Source organism: Chelonoidis abingdonii, chromosome 21 (assembly GCF_003597395.2).
Source record: "Chelonoidis abingdonii isolate Lonesome George chromosome 21, CheloAbing_2.0, whole genome shotgun sequence".
Lineage (NCBI taxonomy): Eukaryota > Metazoa > Chordata > Testudines > Testudinidae > Chelonoidis > Chelonoidis abingdonii.
The window spans coordinates 6,971,878-6,997,601 of NC_133789.1; the positions used below are offsets into that span (position 1 = coordinate 6,971,878).

The window sequence follows — 25,724 nt, forward strand, 5'->3', positions numbered from 1 at the left end:
TCAGGAAGGCGATCAAGATCCCATCTGGAGGGGCAAGAGGCCAAGTCACAGAACAGATGGAAACGAAGCAACAGCTGGTGGAAACACGCTTTCATGTGTAAAGTTTGCTCTTTGGAGAATTTTGCTCTCCAACTTTGAAGGCATCATTATGCTAATAGCTCCTCCCCCTACAACACTTGGGAGACAGCCTGTGCACTCAGGAGCAGGCGTTCCACAGCTCTCAGTGAGGCCGGTTAATTAACAAGATCGCTTTCAACATTTAGAAGCTGCTGTCACAAAACCTTGGCATGGTTTTAGCAGCAGAGAGTCTTGTTTCTTCAACAGCAGAGGGGGTGGGATGAAAGAGAATTAATTTGGCCACAAGTGGCTAAGCAGATGGGATGAAAACTGCAGAGCCCAGGATTTTGGGTATATGTAACAAAGTTGCTCTTTCTATTTTAAATAGTGCTGATGGAGAGAAGATTACAAGCTGTACAAGTTGGGTATATTAATGAAAACTAGAACCCCCTCTCACTGCTTCACCAACCATGTTCTGGAGACCCATTCTCCTAGGGAGAGATGGGATTTCTCTTTTCAATATTGTCACTCAATCCTGGGCTTTTGCTACACTGCACCAAACTCAGACATAAGAAACAAAGACTGACACTTTCCTTTGGAGTATGGTAGAGGAGGAATGCTAGTTGTAATATTTCTACATGCTGAGAAGGCTGCAAGGTCGCAGAGAACAAGGCCTTCAAGAACAACCGGAAGACTGCTTTGAAATAAAGGTCAGAAAAGTGACTTCTCTCCTTTTCTTTAATAAAGGTATGAAGTGTTTCTCCCATTAAGACTTGAATTTCTCCCTGCTACTGGGATCTATCAATGCAATTTTGATTAGAGAAAAAAAAAGGCTAAACTCTTGATTAAAATCAACACATTTTAAAACACTTCATAATTAAAAACCAATACCCATTCCTTTCCCTGGGCACCCATCCTGAGTCTAGTTTCGTAACAGATGCTGAGGTACAAGACAATAAGTTAAAGAGTCCATTCCAAGTCTTCCTAATGTGTTGTCTTCTTTGATCCCTTCCCATAGTTGGCATCAAGTCCAAGACCTGCAGAGAAATGAGAAAAAAATTCTAAGGGAAAGCCCAAGGCCTTTCTATAGCTCCACATGCTAACTGATGCCGAATTACTTGAGAGACAGTGGGTACCTGTGAAACTTTTTTTTAGAGTCCAAAAAAGGTCTCCCAGGTCAGTTGGATATGTGACCATAGCAACAGCCTCAAAGATACCCACTTCCCCTCCCCAAAACATAAATTCATAGACTCTAGGACTGGAAGGGACCTTGCATTGAGTCCTGTCCCCTGCCCTCATGCGAGGACCAAATACTGTCTAGACCATCCCTGACAGACATTTATCTAACCTACTCTTAAATATCTCCAGAGATGGAGATTCCACAACCTCCCTAGGCAATTTATTCCAGTGTTTAACTACCCTGACAGTTAGGAACTTTTTCGTAATGTCCAACCTAAATCTCCCTTGCTGCAGTTTAAGCCCATTGCTTCTTGTTCTATCATTAGAGGCCAAGGTGAACAAGTTTTCTCCTTCCTCCTGATGACACCCTTTTAGATACCTGAAAACTGCTATCATCGTCCCCCCTTAGTCTTCTCTTTTCCAAACTAAATAAACCCATTCTTTCAGCCTTCCTTCATTAGGTCCATGTTCTCAAGACCTTTAATCATTCTTGTTGCTCTTCTCTGGACCCTCTCCAGTTTCTCCACTTACATCTTTCTTGAAATGTGGTGCCCAGACACTGGACACACAATACTCCAGTTGAGGCCTAACCAGAGTAGAGTGGAAGAATGACTTCTCGTGTCTTGTTTTACAACACACCTGTTAATGCATCCCAGAATCACGTTTGCTTTTTTGCAACAGTATCACACTGTTGACTCATATTTAGCTTGTGGTCCACTATGACCCCCCCCCCCCTAGAATCTCTTTCTGCCATACTCCTTCCTAGACAGTCCTCTTCCCATTCTATATGTGTGAAACTGGATTGTTCCTTCCTAAGTGGGGCATTTTTGCATTTGTCTTTATTGAACTTCATCCAGTTTACCTCAGACCATTTCTCCAATTTGTCCAGATCATTTTGAATTTTGACCCTGTCCTCCAAAGCAGTTGCAATCCCTTCCAGTTTGGGTATCGTCCGCAAACTTAATAAGCGTACTTTCTATGCCAAACATCTAAAGTCGTCGATGAAAGATATTGAACAGAGCCGGTCCCAAAACAGACCCCTGCGGAACCCCACTTGTTATACCTTTCCAGCAGGATTGGGAGCCCATTATACTAACTACTCTGAGTATGGTTATCCAGCCCAGTTATGCACCCACCTTATAGTAGCCCATCCTAAATTGTATTTGCCTAGTTTATCGATAAGGATATCATGCGGAGACCGTATCCCAATGCCTTACTAAAGTCTAGGTATACCATATCCACCGGGGTCTCCGCTTATCCACAAGACTCGTATATCCTATCAAAGAAACCAATCAGAATTGGTTTGACACGATTTTGTTCGACACGATTGTTCTTTACAAATCCATGCTGGCTATTTCCCTATCACCTTCCAAGTTTTTGCAGATGATTTCTTTAATTACTTGCTCCATTATTCTTCCCTGGCACAGAAATGTTAAACTAAACTGGTCTGTAGTTTCCTGGGTTGTTTTTATTTCCTTTTTATAATGGGCACTATATTTGCCCTTTTCCAGTCTTCTTGGAATCTCTCCCGTCTCCCATGACTTTCCAAAGATAATAGCTAGAGGCTCAGATACCTCCTCTATTAACTCCTTGATGTTATTCTAGGATGCATTTCATCAGGCGCCTGGTGACTTGCAGGCATCTAAACTTTTCTAAGTGATTTTTTAACTTGCTTCTTTTTTATTATCTTCTAAACCGATACCCCCTTCCCATAAGCATTATCACTATGTTAGACATTCCTTCAATCTTCTCAATGAAGACCGAAACAAAAGTTATTAAGCATTCTCTGCCATTTCCAAGTTTTTCTGTTACTGTGTTCTCTCCTCTTCACTAAGCAGTGGGCTACCCTGTCCTTGGTCTTCCTCTTGCTTCTAATGTATTGATAAAGTTGTTCTTGTTTCCCTTTATTCCCATAGCTAGTTTGAGCTCATTTTGTGCCTTTGCCTTTCTAATCTTGCCCCTGCATTCCTGTGTTGTTTGCCTATATTCATCCTTTGTAATCTGACCTAGTTTCCATTTTTTATATGACTCCATTTTATTTTGTAGGTCATGCAAGATCTCGTGGTTAAGCCAATGTGGTCTTTTGCCACATTTTTTATCTTTCCTACCCATCGGATTAGCTTGTTTTTGGGCCCTTAATAGAGATAGGGCCCTGAGATAGTGATTTTGCCAGCAAGCTTGTCCAAGAAAATCCCATTGTCCAAAATCCTAGGTCAACCCATCTCCCCGCCTGTCTATACTCCACCGCTCTAACATGAGGAAGAGACTTTAAAAAGCCAGACTTCCAGGACTTACCCATGAATACCAGGATAGTTCCCACCCACTGCATCATGCTGATTGGGTTGGCAAACAGAATGACAGATGCTAAAATGGTGAAGAATTTGCGGGTTGTGGTGATGATTGAACAAGTTAAGGGTCCAAAGTATACCACAGTCATGAAGATGAAACTCTGAGAGAGAGAAAGAAAGATTCAGTCTGTCTGAGAAGGCAAGATCTCCAACATGAAGATCCATCTTAAACCTTTTCAGAGAATCTTTTGGCAAAGAACAAATCCCAACCACAACCTGAAGACGACAAGAATTTGTACACAACCTTGACAGTATTGATCTGAAAGTACTGACTGAACAGTGAGCTAGGAACAATCAGATATGGCAGGAAGACCAGACAACTTGACATTTCCGTCCCACAAGTAAATGAGCATTCAATGTTCTTTGGTCATCAAGTGCCTGGGGTAAGGGAACCAGAAAGTTACTTACCTGACCCAGTGCACTTGTCAGGCCAAACAGCAAGATGTTGTAGAGGATGCTGGGATAGCGTTCAGCAAAACTCAGGAATTCCCAGAGCTCTCCAGTGAACAAGATACCTGCAGAAAGTTTAAAGAGAGCAGGATGAACTCAAGGCAGAGACATCCTGGGCAGACAGGGCTGGAGCATTTATACTCCTAGCTCACGTTCACTATGGTCCGATAACAGATACAGATAGCAAAGACTAAGCTCCACGCAGAGAATACCAGTGGCAAAGAACTTTCAGTCACTGCACCATGCCAGATAGGTTGTTTTGGAAGAGAAAACAGCAAGTTGGCTACCCACCCCACGATTTAAACAAAGTAACATAACATCCAAGAGTTAAGTTCACTTTGCTGCTTCAGTTTTGCAGCTTTATGTACTATTGCTGTCCTCCTGTACCCACTTAGCCTGAACTCATTGTTTGCAGCCAGCATAAGGGGTGCCTGGAGGTCAGTGAGAGGAATCAGATGCTACAGCAGAACGTAAGAATGTCATCTTAGCAAGGAACATGTCCTTCACATTCCAGATGTGATGTACACTTTTAAACTTGGCCTCAGCTATGAATGGAACAGATGAAACAAACATTACAGTCGGTGTTTCATGACAACAGATTGTACCTTGCACTATGTAGCCCAATTCTCAAAAGACAGCCGCCAACAATCTCTCTCTCTCACACACACACACACACACACACACACACACACACACACACACAGACAGAGAAATAGAACAGGCAGCTTCTGTTTAGAAGCCTGATGTGACCCCAGTCCTTTGCCAAAACAAGAGACACCAAATTGTAGCCTAGGAAGCTGCAATCTATGCTACCGAGCCAGCCTGAAAACAGGAACTTTTCAGACACGTGAATGCAGTTTTGGGAATGGTGCTTTAGGAGAAGCAGTGTCCCCTGGTGGCAATTTAAGAAACTACAACAAAATCTCCACAAATTAGGTTTAAAAAACAAACAAAAAATAAGCTCTGCAAGACATACTAGGCCCTTTTTAGAACAAGAGATGAGGGTCCTGCCTAGAGGATCTTACAAATCAGTCTTCAGGCCAGGTCACTATGGCTTCCTCAGATGTTCCTTACCAGCCCCCAGGAACAAGGTGGACCATAGATTAACATTTAGCATCATGTGATTGGAACCAGTTTGGTAATGAGCTCTCATATGGTCCTGAGACACTCCTGTCAGTCCATCCAATGTTAGTGACAACAGCTAAGGGAAAGAAAAAAAAAAAGAAAAAAAAAGTGATGTTGCAGAAGACTAGAAGAACTCTGCCAGCTACTCCCTTCCTGGAACATGCATTGAATTACTCCTGAGGGCATTCTGCACCAAAAATTAAAAATGTTGCGCACAGTATTTTAAAATTTTGCAAAATTCTGCATATTTTATTTGTCAAATAAATGAGGAGGCTCCAACATGACAGTGGGGAGCACAGCCACTGGCTACACAGGGGGTCCAGGTGAAGGTGGATGGGACTCAGCAGGAGGGGTGTCTGGATGTGGGGAGCTTGGGGGGGGGGAGGTGTCCAGATGCTGGGGAAGGGAGGTCAGTGGGAGCGCAGTCAGGTGCAACTGGTTGGGGCTCAATAGGGTGGGGATCTGGCTGGCTCATTGGGGTGTTCCAGGTGCAGGGAAAATGGGGCTTGTCAGGGGGTGGGGGTGAGGCTTGGGAGGAAGATCTGGGTATGAGCAGGTCTGGGCAGATGGGGGAGCAGCTCCCTGTACAGTGATCCCTCCCCTACAACTGAGGAGCGATGGGTGCAGGAAGCACGAGGGGGGAGGCAGTTTGCAGAGTTTCCTCCAGCTGGGGGAGAAATCTGAGGGTGGATCTGATCTGGCCCTGGATACTGTGAAGGGGACGAGAAAGTCCCATCCTCCCCAGCCCAGCTGTGACTAGCAGCTGAGCCTAGTGCAGAGTAGGAGCCACCAGCCAGGTCTTTCCCAGTCCTGCCTCCTGCCCCACAGTGATTGCTCTCTCTGCCGGCTGCCCTGGGCACCTGAAACATACTGCTGGGGGAGGTTGTATAACTGCTCTTGTGGCTTCCCTGCCAGAAAGTCATTTTTCTGCACGGCAGCAAAGAAATCTACAGGGGACGTAAATTCTGCACATGTGCAGAATTTCCAAGTAGCAGCATTTAAATTCTATAGGTTTCTTGCTTCTACCTGCTTATTTAAGAACAGTTCAGAGGGCATTCTGAGGAGGTGCCAGTGCTTCACCCCATATCATCATATGGCAGTATGCAAGCATGTCCCTCTGAAAAGATCATCGCTACCAAAGCATTCTAATGCTGGCTTTTTGCCAATCCCTCATGGTGGGTAGATCCAGGCAGAAGCCGCACCTGTAATTGTTTTCTCCTCTAGTACCTTTCACCAATACAAAACCTTGGAACGACTTATGCTTCAAACAACCCAGTACTTACCAGGAGGAGTTCTCCATAGCCAAAGATGTGGTCGTCCTCACCATCACCTCCCTTTTTAGGCTTGTACATGAACAGAGCCACGCCTGTGACAATCAGCAGGACACACAGATATTTGGCTAGTGGGTATTTCTTCCTCAGCACCGTCACCCCTAAGAGCATAACTGAAAAGAAAAGATGATTTGGTAAAGTGCTCCTCAAAACCCTCCGCTAGCAATCAAATGACTTGGTGTCCAGTTCTGGACCTAATTGGGAAGTTCACAGACAGTTTGTTATCCACACTAGTTGGTATGGAGCTATTGAGTGAGCAGCTGGACTGTTTCTGGGAATGCAACCCATGGCCTGCTCATGGCATGACACACACACAAAGCTATAATTTAGTAGCTGCTCACCTGGAATGGGCTTACAGGACTTCCCAAGGACCTGTAAGAGAAAAAGAGTATCTTAACTAGCTGCATACTACAGCCTCCCCCACACCAGGCAAGAGGATCACAAGAACTGCCATATTAGATCAGACCCATGGTCCATCTAGTTCAGTGTCCTGTCTCTGATGGTGGTCAGCACCAGATCCTTCAGAAGAAGATGCAAGAAACCTTGCAGTAGGCAGATGGAGGATCCTCTACCACCTCCCCAATGTAGGTTTCTGACACTGGCTTAACCCCTGAAACATGGAGGATTTTTCCTTCAGCAATTCCTATTAGAACTCTGGATGTTTGTTATCCATCTGGATGGCTAGTCCCTCTTGGAATCACTACCATCACTGTGCCTTGCAAGGATAGAGTAAAAAGAAAAGCAGTAGAACACCATCCTCAGTGTCACTCTTGCAGGACAACGAGGGTCAGAACTGCAGCGTCCTCCACGGTCAATCTTTTTTAGTGACTTACTCTTTAACTAGAATTGCTTCCTGTCACAGTGCATTGATGGATCATGTGAGCATCCCACATACCAAGAGTGCAGAATTAGAATTTGTAAAAATCCTCAATAGGGAAAGGGCAAATCTGTAAAGGGGAATTTTTACAGCACAACCTTCTTCCTAACACACTCATCTGTCTGCCTTTCTTCACCTGAGTTGGATAGTTGACAAACTGCAGAGCTGAATTGCTGGAAACCATAGCACCCACATAGGAAAGTGAACAAGCTGCATACAGCCAGTTCTGGGTCCGATCCACCCTGATGGTGTCAAAAAACTGGATCACTGTGAAGACAAAACATAAAAGAAACCTAAATGGACTGATAAGACTGGAAGTTGGCATCATAAGGCTATTTTATAATGCCATTGAGATACAAAAGCCACAAAGTATCTACAGCAGAGGGGAGATAAACTCTCCAGAGCATCAAAACCACTCAATCTTTTCAGCTCACATGCTCTCTGAGGCAAAGGAGTTATGCTGAATTCCTGAAACCTGGTGGGACAGAAGGAAGATGAAAAAACCCACAAGGAAATAGGTATAGAATCTCTTACAGGAGACAAAAGCTTGGACATCCCAGTGGTCTCCTCTGACCCCTCCCAACAATAAAACCACATTGAATGAAAAGAATTTAGAATCTGGTTTTATGCAGTGTCTCTCATTTATAAAAGTCTTTATTAAATCAGGTTAGCCAGTAGTTGTGCAATGTCTGTGCAGACAAATGGAAAAACCACTGTGTGCTCATGTCATAAACAGATAGCTAAGGGTTAATGTTTCTTTCACCTGTAAAGGGTTAACAAAGGGAACCAAACACCTGACCAGAGGACCAATCAGGAAACTGGATTTTTTCAAAACTCAGGGAGGGAATGTTGGGTCTGGAGGAGAGTAGCAATCCCAGTGGATCTCTCTCACTTGACCCCCTTCCAGACCATAGTTAAGACATGCAGACATTGCTAATGAATAGAAGGTGAGAGGTGATTAGGGTGGTGTGATAATTCCTGCGCTGCTTCTGGGTATGAGTGCAGTGTATGCGCACGAGTATTTGTACACTCCAAATCAGTGCTTGTAGAGTTCAGAGGAGGACTGCTCAGGAGCTGTATATCACTCTGCACCCAGTACGCTCTTGCGCATGCAATGTCCTCGCTCATTTGTCAGGAGGACTGGATCATGAGTAGCGCTACATAAACCACTTCGTAGTGCTCCTATGTGACAGGCTCTAAACACCAGCAGTTACCGTTCTAGGGGAGTGTAAAGTTATAATATGGCCTCTGTGTCCTGTTCAACTCTTCCTTATAGAAGGCAAGGTCGTGAATGGTAAGCGCCTGCCTTAATGACTGAGTTGGTGGATATGACCCAAAATCAGCGCTAGATTGATACGCTAGAGAGCAGGACACTCTTCACCATTCTATGATGTCTTCAGTTGTGTAGGGGTTAAGCCACGTTGTTGGGTGATTTACTTTGTCTTCGTTTATCACTTAGAGCACAATGAACTTGACAACTCAGTAGGATGGAATAGAGAGAGTGCTTATAGGTATGTACATTCTAGATGTTCTAGCTGTTCTTTTTTTGGGCACTCTACGAGAAGCTGCTTATACTATGCTAGAGTATAGTGGTAGTTTTAGTGCTTTTTTCTATCTCAAGCTGTATCTTTGACCATAGTTGCCCTAGTCACGCATCACTGTCTTTTCAGAGGGAATGCGTAGTACAAAGTAGAAAGTAAACAAGACAAAGCAGCACTATTTGGGGAAACTAAATCAACTGGCGTGATTTCTTCCTAGAACTTTAGACTAAACAGATTAATAAACACATGACCTTTACATATACTACGAAGTTGTAAACTACAAAGACTTCTAACATCTTAAGGAAAGTTTTAACGGCAAGTGTATTCTGGGAAACCTTACGGAAGAGTGCAATCAGCATACTTTGTTTAGAAACCTTCTGAAATGTGTTGAATTTCAAAATCAAAATCTTGGAGAGCTAAACTCCAACGAAGAAGTTTTTTGTTGTTCCCTTTGGCTGTATGAAGCCACTTTAGCGCAGCATGGTCAGTTGCGACTTAGGCAATCGTTGGTATCGGGAGTGTGACCTACACTACAGGTAACCACTGGGTGGACCCCACGACTCTGGAAGAGAGTCACTCCCCAGTCCAGAGGAGAAGGAAGTGGGATGGGAGTCAGGCTCAAAGAGGTCCTGATGTAGAAAAGCAAGGCGTGACATACTGGTTGTTCTGGAACACTTACCTAACCTGGCAAAGATGGCATTGATCACGCATTGAATGAAGACCAAGGACAAAGCATATTTGAACTTTTCCTGCTTGGCACCTTCTCCATATTTACCTCTAGTTCTGTAAGAACAAATGAATTAAACAGGAGATTGAGAGGGTGAGAGGTACACCGAGTGAGACTGCAGCATAAGGCATGGCACACATTTACTCATGCTTTCTTCCCAGGTGATTTAGCCCAACAGCTACCAACTTGTTTAAACATGTTGCAAATGGTGCCCTCAGCTGTATCTACCAGTCCCCCCACCTCCCCTTCCTTCAGCTATGTTTGCTTTAAGCCTGCAGTGGAATGAGGCTTCTCAAACCCTCGTCACACAGCTGAGAAAGAAACTCCAGCACAACACAGGATCCTGAAGATTCCCCCATGGAGATGTCTTGCTTTCTGGTAGGATGCCCAGAAGAGATGACATGTCCAGCTTCTGACACTGTGTAGAAAGTAGGGGAGGTCCCCAGACTAGAAGAGGGAGACTTCGCAGTGGAAGGGTGCAATTTACATCTTAGCGTAAGACCCAGAAACAGAGAAATAGGAGTCACTTACATGCTTGGCTATAAACAGTCCTGGTCTCCAAGCTGGGAGGGGGCTGCCCAGATTGGGAGAGGGCTCTTACATGCTCTGGTGCAAGATCCAGGCAGAGCAGCTCCCCAGTGCTGGGGCAGAAGAGGCACTAGGCAGGGGTCACTCACATGCTCTCCTAGCATGGGGCTGGGAGGGGCTGTCACTGATGACGTGTGGAGCTGTACATCCTCCCCCGGTAGCTCCAGGCTAGGGAAAACGAACCCTTTCCCACCCTCAGGCCTGGCATGGGGGAGCTCTGCACATGCCCACAAATGAAACACAAACGCGCCCACACACCAGTGTAATCTACAAATATAGGTCACTGCAGGACCCAGACAGGTGCTCACCAGTGTCTGCACTGGGGAGGGCGGGGAAATCACGGTTTCTCTGGCAGGAGCCGAGGTGGGGGTGCGGGGAGGAAAGGGGGTCACTTGTGATCTCTCTTGCAGAAGCTGGGGCGGGCGGGAGGGTGTCGAGGTCTCTCCGGGAGGAGAGGTGGGTGGGGGAGTGTCACTCACATGCTCTCCTGCAGGAGCCGGACGGGAGGTGCCGGGGGGAGGGGGTCACTCACATGCTCTCCTGCAGGAGCCGGGGGTCCGGGGGAGGTCCCCTGTTGCTGGGAGCGGCACGGGGGGGTGGTCACTCACCATCTCTCTGCAGGAGCTGGGGGGGGGTGTCACTCACATGCAGGAGCCGGGCCGGTGGCGGGGGGTATTCACAGACTGCTCCTGCAGGAGCCAGGGCAGCGGGGGGGGGGTCCCAGGGGGTCATTCATGCTCTCCTGCAGGAGCATGGGCGGGCGGGGGGGGGTCCGGGGAGGGGGGTCACTACAGCAGGAGCCGGGCAGGCGGCGGGGGACCCCGGGGGGGGTCACCATGCAGGGAGCCGGGTGGGGGGTCCCGAGGGGGGGGTCACTCACATGCTCTCCTGCAGGACCGGGCGGGGGAGTCCCGGGGGGGTCACTCACAAAGCTTTTCCTGCAGGAGCCGGGCGGGGGGGGGGGCCGGGGGGCACTCACATCTCTCATGCAGAGCCAGCGGGGAGGTCCGGGGGGGGGTCACTCACCATGCTCTCCTGAGAGCCGGGCGGGGAGGTCCTGGGCTGGGGGGTGCATCACATGCTCTCACGCAGGAGCCGGGTCGGGGGGGTCCAGGCGGGGGGTCACTCATATGCTCCCCTCAGAGCCGGCGGGGGGTCCGCGGGGTCACTCACATGCTCTCTGCAGGTACGCCGGCGCGGGGTCCGGGGGGGGTCACTAACATAGCTCTCCTAGCAGGGGCCGGGCGGCGGGGGGTCCTGGGGGTTCCGGGGGAGGTCACTCACACGCTCTCCCTGCAGGAGCCGGGCAAGGGGTCCCTGGGGGGTCATCACAACCTATCGCTGCAGGAGCGGCAGGGGGTCCGGGGGGTCACTCACTGCTCTCCTGCAGGAGCCGGCATGGTGGGTCACTCACTGCTCTCCGCAGGAGCGGGGCGGGGGGGTCCCGGGCGGAGTCACTCACATGCCTACTCCCTGCAGGGGCCTCGGGCGGGGGGTCCGGGGGTCACTCACAGCTCTCCTGCAGGAGCCGGGGGGAGGGTCCCCGTGGGGGGGTCACTGTCACATGCTTCTCCATGCGGAGCCGGGCGGGGGTCCACGGGCGGGGTTTGTCCGGGGGGGTCACTCACATGCCTCCTGCAGGAAGCCCCGGCCGGGGGGTCCCTGGGGGTGTCCGGGGGGTCACTCAACATCTCTGCTCTGCAGGAGCGACAGGGGGGTCCCTGGGGGTCATCACATGCTCTCCTGCAGGAGCGGGCGGGAGTCCGGGGGGGTACTCACATGCTTCCTGCAGCGAGCGGCGGGGGGGTCCCGGTGGGGGTCACCTCACATGCATCTCCTGCAGGGCGCGTGGGCGGGGGTCCTGGGGGGGTCCCGGGGGGTCAACTCCACATGCTCTCCTGCAGGAGCCGGGCGGGGGTCCGGCGGGGGTCGCTCACATGCTCTCCTGCAGGGCCGGTGGGGCCGGGGGGTCGTAACATGCTCTCTGCAGGATGCGGGCGGGGGGTTCCTGGGGAGGCGGGTCCCGAGGGGTCACTCCACATGCTCTCCCATGCAGGGCGGGGGACGGGGTCCCGGGGGGTCATCTCACTATGCTCTCCTGCAAGGGCCGGGGCGGGGTCCGGGGGGTTCACTCACATGCTCTCACTGCAGGGCCGGGCCGGGGGGATCGCCGTGGGGGGGTCACTCACAAGCTCTCCTGCAGGGGCCGGCGGGTCACTCACATGCCTCCTGCAGGGCCGGGCGGGGGGGTCCTGGTGGGGTCCCGGGCGGGTCACTCACATGCTCTCCTGCAGGGGCCGCGGCGGGGGGGGTCCCGGGGGGGGTACTTCACATGCTTCTCCTGCAGGATGCCGGGCGGGGGGGTCCCTGGGGGGTCCGGGGGGGTCACTCACATGCTCCTCAGGCCGCGGGGTTGGCGAGCTCATGCGCCGGGGGCGGGGTCCCTGGGGGGTCACTCACATGCTCTTGCCTACAGGGGCCGAGGCGTGGGGGTCCCGGGGGGTCACTCACATGCTCTCCCTAGACGAGGCAGGAGGCGTCCGGGGGTCCCGGGGGGGTCACTTCACATGCTACTCCTGAGGGCCGAGGGCGGGGGGGTCCGAGGGGGCGGGTCACTCACATGCTCTCCTGCAGGGCCGCGGCCGGGGGGTCCCGGGGGTCACTTCACATGCTCTCCTGCAGGGGCCGGGCCGGGGGGTCCCGGGGGAGTCACTCACAAATGCTCTCACTGCAGGGGCCCGGGCGGGGGGTCCCCGGGGGGGGGTACTCACATGCTCTCTCGCAGGGCCGGCGGAGGGGGTCCCGGGGGGTCACTCACATGGCCCTCCTGACCAGGGCCGGGCGGGGGGTCCCTGGGGGGTTCGTTCTCGCCGGGGGGTCACTACTATAGTGCTCTCCTGCAGGGCGCCTGGGCGGCTTGGGGGTCCCCGGGGGGGTCACATCACATGCTCTCACGCAGGGACCGGCGGGGGGGTCCCCGGGGGGGTCACTTCACATGCTCCTCCTGCAGGGCCGCGGGGGTCCCCGGGGGGGTCACTCACATGCCTCTCCTGCAAGGAGCCGGGCGGGGGGGTCCCTGGGGTCCCGGGGGGTCCACGCACATGCCTCTCCTGCAGGGGCGGGCGGTGGTCCGGGGGGGGTCAACTCACATGTCTCCTGCAGGGGGCCGGGCGGGGGGTCCTGGGGGGGGCCCGGGGGTTCCACTTCACAGCTCTCCTGCAAGGGGCGGGGCGGGGGTCCCGGGGGGGTCAACTCACATCTCTCCCTGCAGATGCCGGACAGGGGGGTTCCCTGGGGGTGTCACTCACATGCTCTCCTAGCAGGGGCGCCGGGCGGGGGGGTCCCGGGGGGTCAACTCACATCTCTCCTGACAGGGGCCGGGCGGGGGGGTCCCTGGGGGGTTTACCGGGGGGGTCACATCAACATGCTCTCTAACTGCAGGGGCCGGGCGGGGGCCCGGGGGGGTCACTACATGCTCTCCTGCAGGAGCCGGGGCGGGGGGGTCCTGGGGGGGGTCCGAGGGGGTCATCACATGCTCTCTGCAGGGCCGGCGGGGGGGTCCGGGGGTCACTCACATGCTCTCATGCTGCAGGGCCGGGCGGGGGGTCCCGCGGGGGTCAACTCACATGCATCTCACATGCAGGGGCCGGGCGTGGGGGGTCCGGGGGGGATCACTCCAATGCTCTCCTGCAGGGCCGGGAGGGGGGGTCCCGGGGGGTCACTCACATCTTCCTAGCCAGGGGCCGGGCGGGGGGTCCCCTGGGGGGGTCCGGGGGGTCCACTCACATGTCTTTCTGCAGGCCGGGCGGGGGGGTCCCGGGGGTCACTCAAATGTCTCCTGCAGGAGCCGGGGCGGGGGTCCCGGGGCGGGGTCACAACATGCTTCCTGCAGGGGCCGGGCGGGGGGTCCCCGGGGGTCACTCACATAGCTCTCTGAGGAGCCGGGGCGGGGGGGTCCCTGGGGGTCCCGTAGGGGTCCTCACATGCTCTCCTGCAAGGGGCCGGGCGGGGGGTCCGCGGGGGTCACATCACATGCTCCTCCTGCAGGAGCGGGAGGGGGTCCCCTGGGGGGGTCCGGGGGGTCACTCACATGCTCTACTGCAAGGATCCTAGTAGAAAGTAGCAGACGAAGACGCCCAGGAAGCAGACGGGCAGCCGGAGCCGCTCGGCAGCAGGGGGCCGCCCCCGACTCCGCCCCCATGGCTGCGGCGCTGGGCCCGCTCAGGGCCAAAGGCGGCACGTCCAGAGCGCACTTTCGCGGAGCGGAGCCGGCAGCAGCGGCGACGCAGGGGACTTCATAAAAGCGACTCGAGACAGCCGCACCCGAGCCCCGCCGGCTCCAAGGTGGGGCTTGCCCTCGCGCTGCCGGACCCGGCGAGGCAGGAAGAGCGGGAAGTGGAGGGGCAGCGGCCCCGCCTGCCGGGCGAGAGGGAACACTGCTGCCGCACAGAGGGTTAATTCGCCGCCGCCGCCGCCTTGTTCCCCGCAGCCGAGCCCCAACAAAGCAGCTTTTCGATCAGGCAGCGCGTACGTTCGCCAAAGCCTGGGGATCCCTTCTCATAGCTCCGGCGCTCCGGCAGTGACGTGCTCCAATGTGGACAGCGCGGATTGGCCCCGTGGCTTGCGAAGGCGGAACCAGGAGCGCGGTTCTAGCGCGTCCTAAAGTGTCAAGCTCGAATACACAAGGGCTGCCGGGAAGCATTGTGACCCGCCCAGGGCGCATGCGCCGCAGCAGCTTGCTATCGGAGAGGCTGCGGGGAAGCCCTCAGCGTTGGGAGCCTGTAAAGGGGGCGGGGACGGAGGCAGGAAGGGTGGTAGAAACAAGAGAGAAGAGGCGGCCGGGGTTGAATAGGGCGAGGGAGGGAAGAGGCAGTGGGGGGGTTGTAAGAAGGGGGGAGGGGCAGGTGGAAGGGAAGAGGCAGGCGGGGGGGTGGCCGGTAGGAAGTGGAAGGAGGCAAGGGCGGGGGGGGTGGTAGAAGGAGGGGAGGGAGGAAGAGGCAGGCGGGGGTGGATGGTGGTAGAAGAACGGGGATGGGACGAAGAGCAGCAGGGGAGGTCGGTAGAAGGGGGGGGAGGGAGGAAGATGCAGGTGGGGGGTGGTAGAAAGAGGGGAGGGTGGCCAGTAGGAGCAGGGAAGGGAAGAGGCAGGCAGGGGGAGTCAGTAGAAGAGGGGGAGGGACAAAGAGGCAGGTAGGGGAGCATATAGAAGTCTCTGTATCGGCACAATCCAGTTTTATTGCATTGGCCAGTCACCTCTGTACTACCTGTCAGGGGTGGGGGGGTTAGTGGTATAACCATGTGCTCTGACCCCCACCCCGCACGTGCAGGGATCACCTCTTTTTTTCCAGAAGCACCAGCTCTCACAGCCACCGTATGCACTTTGGACTGTGACTTCAGGTGGCCCGGTGAGGGATTGAAGCACTAGCCCCCTGTTTACAGCTGGGGAGCTGAGGGGCTAGTACAGGACCCTGCAGCCCGTGTCCTCAACAACTTGGCCTCTGCCCCCTGCAGTAGTTTCTCCACAGAATATCAAGTCACGTTCAAGCACCACCAGGAACTAAGCCCACCTCATCTAAAGCTGCAGGCTGAGGCCTATGGTCAGCAGCTCCAGGGAACTTTTTCAGCCTGAAGGGGAAGCTCATGGATGTAGAAAACAGGAGCTTTCACAGCAGCTGCTCTGAGGCTGTAGAGTGAACTGCCTGAGGAAGGAGGGACTTTCCTAACCCTCCCCATCTTCCATGCCAACTGCCAGGTGCACTTCTACAGGCTGCCATCTCTACTACAGCCAGAGCACAGAGACCATTTAGAAAAAACTCCAAACAAAGTCCTTGACTGCACACAGTCCTCCCCTGGTGATAAAAACCAGTGCAGAATAAACTAACCTGCCTAACTCCCACAGTAAGTCTCACTGAGATAGGACCTGAACCCAGGTCACTTGCAGTTCAGTCCACTACCCAGTTCTTGTCTTGCTAGGGTCAGAACCTACTTTGGCCTGTTCCAAAAGCAGAGGCTGCTGGCACTAAAGGCAAATCAGCATTAGCTATATAAGTAGTAAGCAGTCTAGTCCAGTACATCTAGAATTGGTACATATTAGCCTATTCATGTATAGTGTCAAGTCTTGGCCAGAAAGCAAACAAGCAGGCAAATCCTAACACTAGGCTTTAAACCCCTACACAACTGAAGACATATGAAGTGGAAGGGATTTCCTGCTTACATAATCTCCATTTTAGGGTCACAAAACAGGCATAAGGCAGCCCTAGGACACTGCCCTCATAAGGGAGAGCCTGGGCAGGCACAGGGCCTGTTCTACACCCCCTGAAAGAGACACTGCTGTTGTAGGAGGCCTGGTCACAGGAGAGGGTTCTCATGACAGCAGTTCCCCTACAGTGCAGAGGGGCTATTGCAGGCAGGGTGCAAGTGGGATCAGCTCTGACAGTTCCCTTGACCTTCAGCGAGGTGTACATCCTCCCCTGGCAGCTCCAGGCTAGGGAAAGCACAGCCACCTTCCCCACCCTCACATAGGGCTCAGCACATGCTGGCAGATGAATCACCCTTTCTCCCCGCCCCCCAGGTAATTTACAAATACAATTACACTACACTGCAGGTTCTCATTCCTCTTGTTTTTAAAAAAGAGTGTCTGCTGGTTTTCAATTAACACACACCAGCCCAAGGAATGTTCTCTTCCCTCCCTGCCACCTCTCCCCTTTATAAAAGAAAAACCAGCTCCAACAGGCACTTTTCCACAGCTCTTCCTTCTGCGTGGGGATTGGTGTAAGGACCACATCCTGCACTTAGCAGCATGAGATGTTCCATTTGCTTTTCTTCAAACTAAATCCAGAGGTTTGGGAAATACCAGTGTAGAATGTCTGTGCACCTGCAGAAAGCAGGATGGGGTTGGGGTTGTTCAGCAGAACTTCACCTTGAAGACAGACTTTTAGAAATCATTTCAGTGTTAAGATTGATTAGCATTTTCCCAGCTTGCACAAACTACTTGGTTTACTGCAATTACTCTTTAGAAACTCTGATGCCGTTGTTACTGTCTAGCAAGAATGGTTACCTCCTGCTGGGCTGACCCCCCACATCTGCAAAACTCTTTATTTTTAAACACAGAGCCTGCCGCTGAGAACAGGTTTGACTTCCCCACTAGGTCCACCTTAGTGGGAGTGCGGAAGTAACATTGGCCGTAGCTGACATGTACAGGGTTTGTACGCTGATGTCAGTGTGGTCATGTTGTTTAAAGAGGCACAAGACTTCCCCAAATTTAGAAGCATCAGAAGTGGCTCCATGAAGTGGAATCCCAATAAAAAACGCTGATATTTAAACATTCCTGTCTGCAATCCAAACAGAGCAGCACGGTGCTACAATACAAGAACCAGTGAGTCCAACTGACCTGGATATTGGGATGATTTAAGATGGTTAGGGAAAGAAGAACAGGGGGAGGTATATTTATTAGAACTTAACTTTTAACAGTGATACAGAAACTGCTTTGTGATTCTAGAACCCAACTCCATCCCGCAAATTTATGACAGGGCTTTTAGCTACCAGACCCACCTCCCTAATATTAAAGATCATTGTGGAGGAACACTGAGGGATCAACTATACTGGTGGGGTTCTGGAGAAGAAAAATATATGGAGGCAGTGAATGCTTTTTAAATGCTGGTAGTGCCTGCCTACAATATATAAGCCCCTCCCTAAATGATCTCTGCTAAATTTACTCATATAACTGCCAATTATCTGGACGATCTTGTCCACTCAGTTCCAAAAGTCCAGCTTCTGGGATACGTAAGGGCTCTTTATTCACAATCTAATTAAATGTAGTATCTTCATATTGTCCATAGACTGGCAACAAAAACAGAAGTTCTTTAGGAACTCCTCCAGGGTAGACAAGAGGTGAAATATTGCTGACGGAAGTATTTTTCCTCTGGTTATCCAAACTTGCCGTTACTTATCCAGGCAAAATGTGCTAGCACTCATCTACATACAGCTCGCTATCATTCAGGATCTTAACCCAATTCAGTTAGGTTATCTTCTGCTTTCTGTGTGCACAAATCCAAACATTTTACCATCATCAACAGGACAATCCAGAGCCCTCAGAAAGCTTTGAGCATTTTTGTACAGAACTTGCACACCATGTATCCAGTCCTAACTATGGGTACAGGAGGAAGGATGATCAGTCTAGGTGGCTGTGGAGTTTATGACTGAGCAGCATATTGCAGGAACCAGGCCAACTCTAGCTAGAACTAAATACAAGGCTCCTTGGTTTACAGTGCTGGCTTCCCCTGTCTGTAGTCATTTATTCCTCACTGCTTCTGTCTCCTTTCAGTAGGGATTCTTTATTCAAATAATCCCAGCCTTGACTGGAATGCAGACTGCTGAAAGGAGTACTCCAGCAGGGCACTACTATCAAGATTTAATTGCACACCAGAGGAGAGGAGTGAAGTATGTCATTCAGTCTGCAGGCAGGGGGTGCAGAGAAATGAATGCACTAGCAATTTATGAGAAGCCTAGTGTTTCATCAGGCAGCCAGTTTTCCATCTTGCTTCCCTGAATCATACAGCAAGCTTGTAATCCATGCATAGCACACACTAGGAGCCATGACATGTCTCTCAAACCACAGCACTGAGTGATGGAGGTTGCCATGCTCTGAACAGGCCCCACTGACTATTACCCACTCCATTTGGAGTTAAAGGATGGATTGACAGATTAACAGCAAAGAAAGCTATTCCTGGGGCAGCACCTGTACAGTTGTGTTTTCTGGTGTCTACTTGCTATTTCTCTTCACACAGTTTGGGCTGGTTGACCACCTTTTCCCCCCAGAGTCTGCAGTATGGCAGGTGTAGGTCAGAGATTGTGGTGTTGGCAGAGCTGCAGATGGAGTGACTTGCAGTGTCAGGAAGAGGTCATTTGAATTAACATTTATAAGCAAGCAAAAATAAGTGTTTAAGGCTACTTGGCATGTTAGTTTAAAGACTCTTCCCCATCTCTCCCTGCCAAAACCACTCAAACTCATGACTGAGGTTTCATCAGAAGGTGGCAACAGCTGAAAAGTTGGGAGCAGTTTGGAACTCTTGGTAGCAGAGCGTTCCCCCACTGCAATATTAAATTCTGATTCAAGAAGAGCTGGATAGAGGGACTCAAGATTTCAAAAAAAAATAAAAAAAATAAAAATAAAAAAATGCAGTACCTTGTTCACTGCACCTTCCTCTAATAAATCTGACTTATGTTCTCCAAGCTGAGGTCCGCAGCTTTCCCCTGCTCTGGGTACATGGTTACCTGGCCTAGTGAGGTTCATCTCACATTTTCAATAAGCCTTTGCTACTAACAGCTGCAGAGCTCTCCCAGGGCAGCACTGAAATGCCATGACCATGCAGTAGGATGAAGCAGAGTTTATGTATGTAGGCGTTTTCCTCCAAACCGGCTGCATTTCCTCTCCACAGCCTAATTTAGAAGCTGTATTCATACTGCTAAGATGAGCACACATCTTCAGTACATTACAGACAAGCAATTTTAACATTAGCTGCTATTTAGCATTACTGGCAAGAGTTTCGAAAGTCAGTCCTAAGCCTAAAAACAGTACAAGGACCACCTGAGGTGTAGCACACTAGCAAGTCTCTTGCCTAGCATATGCTCTGCAGTGGAGCTACAGCATGTTTAGTGGATAGTGGTAAATAGTATTGAACCACTCCCTTTGCTGTGCACCAGCAACGGGCTGGGAAGCCCACGTTCTGAGACAAAGGTAATGTATCAACAGATAGGAGGCCACTGCAGCAGAAAATGCAGTCGATCTGGCCTGTCATTTCAGCATCCGTTGATTAAACTATGCAGAAATTCCAGTTTAGACTAAATACACTCAAACCCCAAAGAAAGAGAAAAGGAGCTTTGGATACGTGGAATAATTACTTTTTTTTTTTTTTTTTTTTTACTGGCAACACCAATATCTGCAAAAAACTCTGAACATAAGACAAAAACTCCAAGGCTAACATTCCTCCTTTAAGCTTTGCAATACATACATAAAATACAAACGTCAAACAGCTGCAAAAATAGTGTCTTTGGAAGAAAATAGAGTTTCTACATCAGATACAAGAAAATAGGCTTCTTCAATACAACCCAGAGCCTTAGCAACAGAACACAAATCAAATACTTTCATTTTCAAGAGGCATTACAATCAGAATTCCCCATGTTATAGTTTCACCTTATAAGGCTTTGTGCTGGGATAAGCATCACTGGGTCTAATAGGATCTCAGACTTCAGCCCAGGTAGGATGATCTTACGTCTGTGCATAAAGTTTTTCTGCAGTGAGACAAAATGGTTCTGATCCCCAACTCCACCCCTGCACATTGCAAACAATACCAGAGCCAGTCAGGCTGTCCACAGCATCCGGTTGGAAAGCAGCATGTAACATCTCTACTAGCAGCAACCTTCATAAATTTCATGGAAACCTTTTGTATGCTGCTCAGCCTTGGATTTCCATCTTCTTCCCCTGAAAAAAGGCTGTTGTGGGGGTCTGAGAGGCCCTCCGCTACCTACCAAGCCATGCAGACAGCTCCACAGCAGCACATCTCTCCTTATTAATCCTCCGTCATGTAAGAAGCATCCCAGAGTACAGGTCTTACGCAAACAGAGGTCCCTGAAGGTGCACTGGCAGGTATCTGATCTGCATTCTCTATCTTTGTACAGCAAGGCATTCCAAGAGGCTCCTGAAAGCTCTAGGTGGCTATATCAAAGGGTTCGGATATCCAGTAGTGGAACTGTCTACAGTTCACTTCCAAACCCCTCACGTCTCTCTCTTCTGTATTTTGGGTGCTCTAAGTGGCTCAAGCTGCCTTTGATGTGCAGAGTGCAGATGCATTGTCAAATTCTGCCCAATACATTCAGATAGCTGAAATCAGCTAAGCCAGGTTCTACCAGCTTCTTCAAAAGGCAGCCAAGCTACTGGCCTCCCCCTGGGTGCAGGAAATCCATGTGACAACTGTGGGGATGAGAAGTGCTAGGAAACTCTGTCCCCTGAATACCTGCAGCAAGGAATTTCATTTACAGAGCCAGAGAGCTTGAATTTCCATGCTGCTCACCAGCAGCAGAGTCCCAGCTGCTCTTTGACAGCAAAACAATCATACAGGAAAAAATGACATTTCAACACAGGAGAGGAAAGTGCTTTAAAGTACTGGGGGGCTCGAAGAAAGGAACCACTCCAGCAGCAAGAGTCCTGTGGCACATTGTACTTAACAGTTTTCACCATCATTCTGGAGGAAACTTGCTGTGGTTTTCAATCCCAGGGCTGCCCATCTAACCTTCAAGTCCCAACTTCAAGGCACCACAGGCTGTTTAAGATGCACTGAAGAACCACAGATGCTTTGCTGTGCCGGGTCTCCCAAAGGCCTCAGACCACAAGAGAGCTATGGAAGAGGACACTCTCTTCTGTCTGGGTGCGCTTCCAGTGTTCAAAGTTCAGTGGAGGTGATTTGGAGACCTCACTAAAGCCATCTGCTGCGGAGTCTTTCCGCGACCCAAGGAATGGGCCTGGGGCAGTGGACTGGCAGGAGGTGAATGTGCCTGGTGGCACGGGGCTGGGGGTAGTAGGGAAGCTTCTGAACAGAAAGCCCATGTTTGGAAAGAGAGGCTTTACCAGACTGACCGGACAAAAGGCAGAGCCTGTTGGGTTGAAGTGGACTTTGTTCTTATCAGGACAGGAGGGCAGAAAATTCTGATCAGGGCTGGGGGATCTGAAGGAGGGAGAGAAACAAAAGGAAATAGGTTAGGAATGGAGCCCTCGGAGTGCCTACAGCTGTTCAAGCAATTGCAGCTTTAATGGTATATGCTTGTTGTGGGGAGGGCATAGACTGCCTACTGTCTTAACCCTTCACAAGCTGGCCACTTCCCAGGCAGGCAACAGTCGGAAGCACACGGCCAGCAATGAGTGAGGGCTATGAGCAGCTGGGCAGACCAAGACTCTAGGGACAGGTCTACACTATAAATATACATCCACACACCTGATCAACGCAGTTATGCTGACCTAGCCCCTGGTGTACACAGAGCTATGTCAAAGGCGTCTCCCACTGACATTAATCCACCTCCACGAGAGGAGGTAGCTATGATGACCGGAGATGCTCTCAGTGCAGTAGCATCTTCACTGAAGCACTACTGTGGTGCACCATTTTAAGCGTAGACCTGCCTGAGATGGAATGAGACCCAAGTCACCCTTGACAATGGTAGGAACCCCCACTGGCCTCTTCTCACCCTCCCTACAGTTCTCAGCTCAGCCACTGGGCTGGAGACCAGTAGAAGGGAAACAGGCTGACTGGGAGAAACATCCAGGCAACTGTGGGTGGTTATGGGAACAAACCACCAGGCTGAGCAGGAAGGACAGCCAATAGCACAGGTGAGGTCAACAGCTCCATCCTGCTGGGGGTTGAGGAAAGCAGAACTGGTTTATTTGAGGACCAACTCTTGTGGCCAAGCAGGCGTGTTGGCTGGGTGAGCAAAGTGCTTGTGTGTGTGGTGGGAAGGCAGATGCCACTAGGCATCTTCACAGAAGAGTCCTCCAGTGTGCCAGAAGCACTCTGGTTCGTTGCTTCTGCACCCAACAAGAGGGCAGCACATCTAATGTCTGTGTACATCCCAAGAGAAGCTGCTCCCCAATTCCAGTCTGGTTTAGAGGTTTATTTCCTTGGAGCTGGGGCAAGGAGAGGGGAGTGACAGTTATGCAGTACAATGTAGGCAAGGGAGATGCGTAAGCGTTGGCACTATCTCATTTAAACTCTCCATCAAGTCTTCGTCCCTTCTCATACTTACAAAGCCTCTTCAAAGGCCCGGACTTTTTCACATCCCTCGGGAGGTTCCCGTTTAAACATGTAGCTGTGGTTAGGTCGAGGAGATGAGGCAAAGGCCAGGACTGGAGAGGGGCTACCATCCTCTAGCAGGGAAGGAAGACTTTTTTGAGAAGATTCTAGAAGAATTCAACAGAGCCCTTTTAAATCAACACAGGATAAGCTCCCCGAGATCACAGTAGTGTCCTAAAAAGTCCTGGCGCCAGAACTGCATTCAGTTACCAACTTGTATCCTCAGTCAGTCTGGTGCTGAGAATTCTCAAGTGACTGAGGGGAAAAAAACCTACACAGAAGAGTCCTTGCAACTCCAATTTGTTCCAGCACCTACTCAAAGACACCCCACCCCACTCTCCCCACCTCCTATTTTAACTTCTGGGCTCCCACAATCCCAATTCAAAACACACTGGAGGTGGAGAGAGCTGGGTTGTTACACTAAAGGTTAATGTGTTCACATCATCCTTCACATTCCCATACCTCCCTGTGCTGAGATAAGGCCATTGCTGAGCCCAGCTACTGCCATTTACCTTTCTCCTTGGGGTCAGGCAGCGGCTCCTCCAGGACAGAAGAAAGCTCCTCTGTAGCTGCTCTTGCAGGGGTGTGCGGAGAAGATCGGAGAGGCACAGAAGGGGATGGGGAAAGAGAAAGGCTGCTGCAGCTGCTACTGCTGGGTTCCAGAGTCAGCAGCAAAAGATCCTCAGAGCCTCTCTGGGGAGGGGCTGGTGCCCTGTGGCCGTCTGGAACATCCAGAATCTAGAGGGAGGAAAGCTTATTGAACAGAAGCCCCCAACCTCAGCCCCCTTTCACACAGGCAGGCAGAATTTACAAGTAGCATTTAGATCTCAGTGGACTGAAGCAATCCTACTGCTCTCGACCATGCGCTTTGGGATTTATACAGGCAGGGCCAGATCATATACCCACCCAGAACACATGGAGGTGCTGAATTAGAGAGTCGTTTCTCTACTAGCCTTCAGACGAATTCCCTCTCCCTGCCAGTTTAATGCCACACACCTTAGGCAACAACTCAATATTTATGCTGCAGCAATGTCCAGATACTTCAGCAAGGCCCTCAGCCTGGCTGGACACAGACAGAGCCTGGCCCAATACAAAGACACAACCCTTGCCCTGAAGAGTTTATGTAATCTTAGACAAGCAACATACAAATGGGGAGGGATAGGCAACTATGCAGAACTGGTATAGGCACAATCCTTTAGATTAAGAGCTCTCCTACATATGCACAAGGAGGCCCTGATTCTCACTGAGACCTTGGAACATTACCATAATTTAATATGCTTTTTAAAATGAGGGTGCGTGTAGTTAACCGGCTGATTTCTTAAGTGTCACAGCAGCAGTGGGTTTGAAGAGGGATGTGGAGCAGAGAGGAAGACTTATGGCTCAGCTCTGGGATGGAGTTCCATACCCAAAGGGCCCAAGTAAGAAGGTGGAGAGCTGACAAATGAGCAGATAATCATAACATCTATTGGCAAAGCAATTGTAAGAGTTTCAGAACTTCCTTGGTTGCTTCCTATAGTTTTAATGACAAACACAAACCGAAGAAGAAGTGGTCAGGGCAGTGGTTTGGGACTCAACAGACCTTGGTTCAGTTCACTGCTCTGCCACAGACTCCGTGTGACCATGTGAAAGTCAGAATTGAATTTTAAGGTAATTAGGCACCTAACGCCTACTGAAACCAGTGGTAGTTCAGTGCCTAAATCTTTAAAAATCTACAGTTACAAAGTGATAGATTTCATGATCCCCAGGAAAGGATAGGAGTGAGAGCAGCAGAATAAAAACAGACTTGTTAAAAAAAGACAGACAAACTGAGGAAACTGGTAGGTAAAGTCCCATGGAAAGAAAATGAAGGGAGAAAGGAGTTCAGTAGAGTTAGCATTTTCACAAGGAGACAGTATTAGAGGCACAACTGCAAACTATCCTGATGCAAAGGAAAGACTGGGAGACTAGCAAGAGGCCAATATGGCTCTGTCGGGAGCTGTTTACCTGAAAATCAAGCAGGAATCCTACATAAAGTGGAAACATGGAGAAATTGCTGAGGAGTACAAAAGAATAGCACAAGTATGTATGGGCAAAGTCAGAAAAAGCTAAGCAAAAATGAGTTATGCCTACCAAAGGACATGAAAGGCAACAAAAAGAGGTTCTTTAAATACATTAGGAGCAAGAGAAAGATGAAGCGAAGTGCAAATTCTCTACTTAGCAGGAAAAGAGCTATTAACTGATGGTATCAAGGAGGCTGAGATGTTTAAGGCCAGTTTTGCTTCAGTCTTCACTAAAAAGGTGGTCAGATACTCAATACAATTAACAACAAGAGGGAAAGAACAAGTCAAGATAGAGAATGAACGAACACGTTAAAGAATGTTTAGATAAGCTAGATGTAGTCACATCAACAAATCCTGACGAAATTCATCCTAGGGTACATAAGGAACTAGCTGAAGCAATCTCAGAACAATTAGCAATTATCTTTGAGAACTCATGGAAGAAACAGGTGAGGTCCCAGATGACAGGAGAAGGGCAAATACAGTACCTATCTTTAAAAAAGGGGAACAAAGAGGACTCAGAGAATTAGAGCCGTGTGCTTAACTTCAATACCTGAAAAGGCACTGAAACAAATTATTAAACAATCAGTTTGTGAGCACCTGGAAGATAATAAGCTTATAAAGAATAG

The 25,724-nt window shown here is 50.4% G+C and overlaps 2 protein-coding genes across 8 annotated transcripts in view; both read right to left on the minus strand.

Annotated features, from left to right (window-relative positions):
- Positions 1-780: 780 nt before the first annotated feature.
- Positions 781-11,623, minus strand: SLC35B1 (solute carrier family 35 member B1). The gene is made up of 10 exons (XM_075059811.1): positions 11,601-11,623; positions 10,756-10,800; positions 9,588-9,691; positions 7,504-7,634; positions 6,832-6,862; positions 6,443-6,603; positions 5,109-5,235; positions 3,993-4,099; positions 3,532-3,685; positions 781-1,094 (listed from the first exon to the last, which is right to left on the minus strand). The coding sequence occupies exons 1-10, from the start codon at positions 11,621-11,623 to the stop codon at positions 1,042-1,044; spliced, it is 936 nt and encodes a 311-aa protein (XP_074915912.1). The 3' UTR covers positions 781-1,041.
- An 8,569-nt stretch (positions 11,624-20,192) lies between these two features.
- The window catches only part of FAM117A (family with sequence similarity 117 member A), a 35,478-nt gene continuing 29,946 nt past the window's right edge, over positions 20,193-25,724 (minus strand). For 5 of the 7 annotated variants that reach the window (XM_032791488.2, XM_032791492.2, XM_032791491.2 and 2 more), the window contains 3 exons: positions 23,572-23,797; positions 23,013-23,166; positions 20,193-21,943 (listed from right to left, as the gene is read on the minus strand). In XM_032791488.2, the coding sequence (XP_032647379.1) occupies positions 21,601-21,943; positions 23,013-23,166; positions 23,572-23,797 (723 nt within the window). In that variant the 3' untranslated portion in view covers positions 20,193-21,600. The remainder of the gene's footprint in view (positions 21,944-23,012; positions 23,167-23,571; positions 23,798-25,724) is intronic. The other 2 variants (XM_032791489.2, XM_075059615.1) reach the window with 1 other exon arrangement.